The following is a 9320-nucleotide window of genomic DNA, read 5'->3' on the forward strand; positions in this document are numbered from 1 at the left end:
GCAGGGCTGCTCGTCGTCGGCGGGGGGGGCGCCCGCATGGGGCATGGCAGAGCGGCTTGTCGGTAGCACGGCAAGACCGTGTAGGGCTGGCTGCTCTTCGACGGCGGGGACGGCTCTTCGTTGACGGCGCGTGGCCAAACAGCGGTAGTAACGGGGGCAAGGTTGCGCAGGCCGAGCGATGTTGCCCGTCGCCTCTTTCTCCTACGCGCTGTCTTCGTCGGTTTGTTCAGTTCAACCGAAAACCGAACCGAAGAAAGGCTACATCGAACTGCTCGATTTCTCCTCCTATGACAGACCGATCGGTTTGTGTTTTCTAGAAACCGAAGTTTCTGAGAACCGAAGAAACCGAACTGAAGTATCGGTTAAAACTGATTGCCCAGTCCTACGCCCCCGCCATGCCTTTACACCATCAGGACGGGGCAGAGCTTGCCCAAAACACGGCAAGCAGAGTTCGCCCAAAACGTATTGAGGACGTGACGGAGCCAACCGTGTGTGCCCCTTCTTGCTCGCGGCCCGACAATGCACCTATGGCCATCGCCCTCGGGTCTCTGACCCCCGCGCTACTGCTCTCCACCCTCGGTCCCACGTGCCCATCGCGCCTAGTTGACCCGCCCAAGTGCCCACTCTCTCAACACACATAGCCATGCGCAATCGCTTTGCTCTATTTCTGTTGTCGGTGAATGCGAGAGTGAGAGGCGAGGTGGGCCATGGAAACCATAGCTAAATCTATAGTTTTGTTCAGAGACAAATCCAATGTGGGCCGATTGGGGGCTCTAGCCCCTACCCCATAGAGCCTATAGAGCCCTCTCTAAACTTTATAGCCATGGATGAAGAGGAGAAAGGAGAAAGGAGAAAGAAGACAGAGAAGAGTGGAGGAGAAGAAAGGGAAGATGAGCCTGTTAGTATTGATCTCCCACCAGTTAGGCCCAACGGCCTAACTGGGCCTTGTTCTCGCGCCCTGATCGGGGGCGCCCAACCCTACATGGTTGGTGGGCCCCCGTCGCACAGCGCTATAAAGGAAAGGTGGGGGCCGGGGCTCGCAGTACGAGGTTCACCGCGCCGCCAGTCACCCCACCGACATCCTACACCCTAGACCCGATCGAAAGTAGGGGCGCTGCCAGCGACGGGAAGTACCACCGACGTCGGCAACGCCACCCGACGCTCACGCCGCCGTCGAGGACGCCACAGCGCCGACTCCCTCTCCACCGACCGTCGCTGCCGGCGCGCAGATGGCGTCCGCCAACGAAAGCCCGGCCGGAGCTTCAACAACTACGGCGTTTGACGGTTTGCTACTTATCACCTATCCCTCAATCTCTCTCTATGAAATCCGATTGATCTATTACTGTGCTAAGAATCCCGATCCGATGAACATACCTAAGAACCTTAGAACTAACAATGGCATCGGAGCCAAGGTTCAACAAGAAATCAAACCAATACGATGCGGATCGGGAAAGAAAACAGAAAACCGAACTAAGACCTAACCCTAGAAAGAATCCCATCACCAATCGGTTCAATCCGAGAAGAAAGAAGAGGAACCCTACCATCTAGATCTCGAATCACACAAAAGGTAAACACGGATCGGGGAAATCGGGTTCAACCGAACCCTAACCCTAGATCCCCTTTTCGGGTGAACGAGTGAGAAGAAAAGAAAGAAGAAAGAAATCAAATCCGAAAGGGGAAAAAGGGAAAAGAACAAAAGGCGGCACAATGAAACCCTAACCCTAATCCCATTCGGATGAACAAGCCAAAAGAAACACAGTAAAAACCCCATTCCCAAACCCTAACCCTAATTCCCGTGCGTTGGAATGGGGAAGAAAGGGACGGGGAAGAAACCGGCGCGGAAGAAGAAGAAGAAGCGCACCGGCTCTTCTGCCGGCGCCGAAGAAGAAGCCGAGCCGGGGCGCGAACTCGCCGGGCTCGGCCAAGGTAGCGCCGCGGCCAGGCCGCTCGACGGCGGCGTGCTCACCCGTTGGGGAGCACGCGCGTCAGCGAGGGGGCCGGCGACGGCGCAAAGGACCGCCCGCTCTGCTCCACGCTCGCGGCTGCTCGGTAGCGGCTGTCCTCGCTGCTGCGACTGAGAAAGGAGAGAGAGAGAGTAAGAGCCGAAATGGCTAGGGTTCCAGGGCGCCGGCCGCGGCCTGGGTTTTGATCAGCGCGAAACAGCCGCTCGGCCGTCGGATCGACACGAACGGCCGCGATACGCTGGGCCAACTCGCCGGCCCAGGCGGGAGGAGGCGCGCGCGGCACTTTGCCGGCCCAGGCCCAGGTTGCGGCCTGGGTGCGGCCTGTGCGCGCGAGGCAAGCCGGGCCGAGCCGTTTTCAGCGCGTTTTGGGCCGCGCTGGGCTGAAATGAAAGAAGAAAGAAAAATGAAATTTTGTTATTATTTTCCAGGAGTAATTTAAATGCATATTTTGATGAATTTGAATGATTTTTATACAATTTTCTATGCAAATTTTATCCAACGATATTTTGCCCAGAAAACAATGAATTTTTTTTAGTGCTTCTGGAAAATAATAACATGAAAAGATTATTAATATTTCCGCTGCGCATGATAATTATTGTTCTCTTTGATTAAATTTGAACCAACGGGATAATTTAATTTTCAGAGAAATGAATTTCTGATAATTTTGATGCAATTATGATATTGTTATTTTCTGACCAACGTTGTTAATAACAATATTATAATTTTTGATCTATGAGAAATTGTGCATTAATTTTACTTCTGCCCAACGGTGATGTAAAATGTTTTGCATGGATGAATTATAAGTTTTAATTTGACCAACGTTGAGTTAAAAGCATGAATTTTATGTATAAATGTTTCTTACTTACTCTGGTGTGATTGACGGAGGCAAATGCATTGTGAACATTGCCAACATCCCGACACTCAACGGAACCAATCACCGTGTGTGGCGGGAGAAGTATGAATTGGAACTTGCGTTGGGAGAGGCCGATTTTGCCATCACCTCACCGTGTCCCACTGAGCCAGAGGACCCGGTGAGAGGTGACAATGAATCTGACGCTGATTTCGCTTCTCGGAAGCGTGATCATGCTGAAATAAGAATGAAATATGACCTTGAACATAGGCAATGGACTCTCTCCAACCGCAAGTGCCTGTTGGTAGCCAAAGCCACCATAGAAGAACAGATAAGGGGCTCAATCCCTGAATGTGCTACTGCTAAAGAATATCTTGAGAAAATCAAGAGTCAGTTTACTGGGTCTACCAAGGCCACAGTAAGTTCACTGATTAAGAAGCTTGTGAATGAGAAATTCACTGGTGGTAGCATAAGAGAGCACATTTTGAAGATGAACACTACGGCATCTAAGCTAAAAGAAATGAATTTGAAGGAGGAGGATTTCCTAATTCATTTGATTTTTGCTTCTTTGCCGAAAGAATATGACACCTTCATTGTGAACTATAATATGCAGCCTGAAAGATGGGGCATAGAAAGACTCATCTCAATGTGTGCTCAAGAAGAGGAGAGGATAAAGTCCTCACAAGGTGAATCTGCTCATTTTGTGAAGGACAACAAAAGAAAGAACTTTAATGGCAAGAATTCTAAACCACAAGGGAAACCTAAGTGGGATAAGTCCTCTTCCTCCAGTTCACAGGGAAAGAAACCCCAGAATTCTGAGAATCAGCAGTATGGTGGAGCTGAAAAAGATCAGTGCAAGCACTGCTTCAAGAAGGGACACTACAAGAGGGATTGTCCAGACTTCCTGAAATCTCTGCTAAAGAAAGGTGATGAATTTATTACATTTGTAGATGAATCTCTGTTTTTATGTTATGATAAATCCACTTGGTGGGTTGATTCAGGAGCAACTACTCATGTTGCAAATTCTTTACAGGGGTTAAGTGGGACGAGAACCTTGCAAAGAGGAGAAAGAACGATTAAAGTTGCAAATGGACTGCAAGCCAATGTTGAAGCCATTGGAGTTTTTTCTTTAGAATTGAATAATGGTTTTGTACTTAGACTTAAAGAAGTACTTTATGTTCCCTCTTTGCGTAGAAATTTGATAAGTGTTTCGAAACTTGATGATGATGGAATTGATTGCCATTTTGGTGATGGCAAGTGTAAGATACTGGTTAATAATAAATGTGTTGGTCTTGCCTTCCGACAAGACAAGCTTTATTTATTATCTCTTGCTGAGAATGCGAACAATGTATGTGATAAGAATGTGAATGATTCCCCATCTACGAATGTAACTAAGAAGCGGAAGAGAATTGATATTGTCTCTTCGAAATTATGGCATTGTCGCTTGGGCCATATTTCGAGGGGGAGAATGGAACGATTGGTTAAGGAATCAATTCTCCCGCACTTAGAATTTTCAGATCTAGAGCAATGTATTGATTGCATCAAAGGAAAGTATGTCAAGAAAATTAAGAAAGATGCCAAACGAAGCACAGGAATTTTAGAAATAATCCACACAGATATATGTGGTCCTTTTCCTGTGAAAAGTGTGGATGGTTATGACTCGTTTATAACATTCACAGACGACTACTCTCGTTATGGCAATATTTATCCAATTAAAGAAAGATCGGAAGCATTGGATAAATTCAAAATATTTAAAGCTGAAGTTGAAAACCAGCACAATAAGAAAATAAAGATAGTACGATCAGACCGAGGTGGAGAGTACTATGGGCGACATACCCCATATGGCCAAATTCCTGGACCATTTGCAAGGTTCCTACAGGAAAATGGCATAGTTGCTCAGTACTCCACACCAGGGGAGCCTCAGCAGAATGGAGTGGCTGAAAGACGTAACCGTACCTTAATGGATATGGTAAGAAGCATGATGAGTTACTCCACATTACCGATTAGTTTATGGATGGAGGCACTGAAAACCGCCATTCACATACTTAATCGAGTACCAAGTAAATCGGTGCCTAAAACACCGTATGAATTATGGATAGGAAGGGAACCCTCACTTAACCATTTGCGTGTGTGGGGCTGTCCAGCTGAGGCAAAAGTGTTTAACCCGAACATAGGAAAGTTAGACTCCAAGACAGTCAGCTGCCATTTTATTGGCTATCCAGAAAGATCGAAAGGATATCGCTTCTATTGTCCTGACAGATATACGAAGATTGTAGAAACAAGACACGCTATGTTCTTGGAGGATAACATGATCAGGGGGAGCGTGGTAGCACGAGAAATCAACCTACAGGAGAAGCGGGTACATGTACCCACTCCGATGGTTGAAGAACCATTCTTCACGCTACCTGCTGCTGTTGCACCGACAGTGCAGGACACTGTAGTGCCAACACCTGTTGCAAGTTCTCCCATGGCGACAATGAATGAACATGAGGAACCTGTCCTTGAGGAACCTATCCTTGAGGAAACTATAGAACCAAATGTTGCACATGAGGAAGAACTACAACAGCCCAATGTGGAACAAGTGCCGGAGGCACCTAGAAGGTCTCAAAGAATAAGAAGATCAGCTATTACTGATGACTATGAAGTTTATGAAACTGAAGAATGTCAGATGGGGGACGATCCCACCTCATTTGAAGAAGCCATGAGAAGCGACCACTCATCAAAGTGGCTTAAGGCCATAGAAGATGAATTGAAATCAATGAGTACCAATAAAGTTTGGGACTTAGAAAATATTCCTAAAGGAGCCAAAACAGTAGGCTGTAAATGGGTCTACAAAACGAAATATGACTCCCAAGGGAATATAGAAAGATTTAAAGCGCGACTCGTGGCGAAAGGCTTCACGCAAAGAGAAGGGATTGATTACAATGAGACGTTTTCTCCAGTCTCATGTAAAGATTCCTTCAGAATTATAATGGCACTTGTAGCCCACTATGACTTGGAGTTACATCAAATGGATGTAAAGACGGCTTTCCTAAATGGGGATTTGGAAGAAAATGTTTATATGGCACAACCGAAAGGTTTTGTCGTAAAAGGAAAGGAAAATATGGGATGCCGCCTAAAGAAATCAATTTACGGATTGAAGCAAGCTTCAAGACAGTGGTATTTGAAGTTTGATAGAACGATAAAAGTTTTTGGGTTTGAAGAAAATGTTGAGGACAATTGCGTTTATGCAAAGTTCAGGAATGGAAAGTACATATTCCTAATTTTGTATGTGGATGATATCTTGCTTGCCAGCAGTGATATCAATCTACTAATGGAAACGAAGAAATTCTTGTCCTCGAATTTTGATATGAAAGATCTCGGTGAGGCCTCATTCGTTTTAGGAATAGAGATTCACCGAGACAGGAGAAAAGGGGTTCTAGGATTATCGCAAAAGGCATACATAGAAAAGGTCCTGAAGAAATTCAGTATGCATGCGTGCAGTCCTTCACCTGCTCCTATAGTCAAGGGCGATAGATTTGGGGAACATCAGTGTCCCAAGAACCAATATGAAATTGATCGAATGAAAGCGGTACCGTATGCTTCAGCTGTTGGAAGTTTACAATATGCTCAAGTGTGTACACGCCCTGACTTAGCTTTTGTTACCGGGTTACTTGGCAGATATCAAAAGAATCCAGGAATTGAACATTGGAAATTAGTGAAGAAAGTCCTGCGTTATTTGCAGGGTACGAAAGGCCTCATGCTTACGTATAGAAGATCTGATTCCCTGCAGATAGAGGGGTATTCAGATTCTGATTATGCGGGAGACGAAAGAAAATCCACGTCAGGATATGTATTTACTCTCGCAGGAGGGGCTATATCGTGGAAAAGCTCCAAACAAACCGTAACTACATCCTCGACAATGTATGCCGAGTTTGTAGCATGCTATGAGGCAACGGGGCAGGTGAACTGGCTGAAGAAATTCATACCCGAATTGAAAGTGATTGATGATATAAATGAACCACTGCGATTGTATTGTGATAACAATCCAGCGGTACAGTACGCTCACAACAATAGGTCAAGTGGTGCTGCCAAACACATTGACATAAAGTACTATGTTGTGAAAGATAAAGTTCGGGATCATATAATAAATCTTGAGCACATAAGTACAGAGAAAATGCTCGCGGATCCGCTCACAAAGGGCTTACCACCCAACGTGTTCAGAGAACACGTAGCCGGCATGGGTTTAAGGGAAAGCCTATGATTCCCGAACATACGAAGGGCCCAAAGAAAGTTTACATTTTAAAACGGAGAATTGTATTGTGGCTGTTAGTCTAACAGTACTAATTGCTGTGACGATGGGACAGTTCTATGCACTAATCTGTGATGAAATAGGATGGAAGCAAGAAAAATATGAATTGAAAGTTTTGAGTATGAAATTAAAGAACGAAGAATAGATGAGAGATCAAGGGGAAGAATGTTAGTATTGATCTCCCACCAGTTAGGCCCAACGGCCTAACTGGGCCTTGTTCTCGCGCCCTGATCGGGGGCGCCCAACCCTACATGGTTGGTGGGCCCCCGTCGCACAGCGCTATAAAGGAAAGGTGGGGGCCGGGGCTCGCAGTACGAGGTTCACCGCGCCGCCAGTCACCCCACCGACATCCTACACCCTAGACCCGATCAAAAGTAGGGGCGCTGCCAGCGACGGGAAGTACCACCGACGCCGGCAACGCCACCCGACGCTCACGCCGCCGTCGAGGACGCCACAGCGCCGACTCCCTCTCCACCGACCGTCGCTGCCGGCGCGCAGATGGCGTCCGCCAACGAAAGCCCGGCCGGAGCTTCAACAACTACGGCGTTTGACGGTTTGCTACTTATCACCTATCCCTCAATCTCTCTCTGTGAAATCCGATTGATCTATTACTGTGCTAAGAATCCCGATCCGATGAACATACCTAAGAACCTTAGAACTAACAGAGCCCCCTCGCACAAGTTCCTGGCTCGGCCCTTAGTTTAGTTATATAATCTTATTGGCTTTACAATGTTAATTAAAGAGTCTGATTTTATGATCCTAACCGACAGCGTTCACGTGTCCATGATTTTTATTTTTGTTTATATGATTTTATTACTTAATAAAGTCTTTAAATTCAATTTACTTCCTCCCTCTCAAAATAGAGAGGACACTATTAGATTTGATGTGGTCTTGAAGATCACACTTTGGCTATTAATTTTTCTTATAAGTACATTTATAATTTATAACAACAAAAGTATCATCATCAGGGTAAAGAGATAGTCAGGCACTCAGGACGGACAAAGGCGTCGTGAGGGACAATGCTGCATTCGGTTTGTGGTTTGGCTTCTGGCCTTCTGCGCGTGGAAACATGCGTTTTGCGTTCCTGCTGCCCATGCGGCTACTGCGATCCCTTCTGCAACTACTCGGTGCCACTGAACTCTTCACTCTGCAGCCTGATGGTGATGGCGACACCCCCTGACGCCGCCCTCTTGGTATTACTCCCTCTAATCTTTTTTATCTGTCCCTATAGGAAACCTGTTGGTTAAAAGTTTCTCAACTTTGATTAGGTTTTTAGAAATATTAGTATGTTCAAATAAATTAATTACAAAATATATTCAAAGATGTATATAATGATATTAATTATGTATCATAAATATTAATATTTTTGTATATATTTGGTTAAAGTTAAGTAAAACAAAAAAAAGGTAGAGGGAGTAATAATGTTGTTACGAATGTACTAGTATCCCAGGCTGGACAGGGCCATGAAAACCATGATTTTGTTATGTTACACTTTGTATGGAATAGAGATACTTTTATTTTTATGTTATATATATGAATCAAGATAGACCATAAAACGAGTCCATTTTTCGTCTATCCAACTATTGTTGTTTGGTTTTCGTGATGAAACTCTAGAGCCGAAACTTTTGACCATATTGATATCGGACAGATTTTGCGATCTAGTTGGGTTCAAAGGTAGTTTTATATTTTTGAAAATAATGAGATATGTTATTTTCTAAAAAACATAAATAATTCATCTTCAAAAAAATGGAACCAATATCAAAAAATTGTAAAAGTACAATTTATCTATTGGTGCTAGATTTGGATCTTGCTTTTACTTGTCATTAGTGTTTTATCGCCCATAGTTTTTGTGGAGTCACTCCTAGCCTCCCACCCTCCCTGAGGATCATACGGGGAGAGGCCTAGGGTTTCCCACAGGAAGAAGGATCGGTGAGCTAGCGTGAGTGCGAGGTCGAAGGTTCTCCCGGGGGGGGGGAGTACGAAATAAATGCGGACTAATTGCCTATTAAATTGTCATCCAAGAACTCTCCCTTCTTGCACGGGCGCCCCGAGTATTTATAGGTCACACCCGAGGTCATGGTGAAATTACGCTAGGGTGGACCTTGACAAGTCTGCTGTGATACAACGACCAAGGGTAAGGGCGGTAATCTTTCCCCCCATGGCCAACTACCCTAAACCCTAAGGGCTTGGGAACGTCGTCGCCTTCACGCCGGCA

The 9320-nt window shown here is 45.4% G+C and overlaps 1 protein-coding gene across 1 annotated transcript; it reads left to right on the plus strand.

Annotated features, from left to right (window-relative positions):
• The first annotated feature begins 903 nt into the window (after positions 1-903).
• On the plus strand, positions 904-4059 carry LOC136487713 (uncharacterized). The gene is made up of 2 exons (XM_066484816.1): positions 904-3740; positions 3848-4059. Exons 1-2 carry the CDS (start codon positions 2816-2818, stop codon positions 3892-3894), a joined length of 972 nt encoding a protein of 323 aa, XP_066340913.1. The 5' UTR covers positions 904-2815; the 3' UTR covers positions 3895-4059.
• The last annotated feature ends 5261 nt before the right edge of the window (positions 4060-9320 follow it).

This window comes from Miscanthus floridulus, chromosome 10, assembly GCF_019320115.1.
Source record: "Miscanthus floridulus cultivar M001 chromosome 10, ASM1932011v1, whole genome shotgun sequence".
Classification (NCBI taxonomy): Eukaryota; Viridiplantae; Streptophyta; class Magnoliopsida; order Poales; family Poaceae; genus Miscanthus; species Miscanthus floridulus.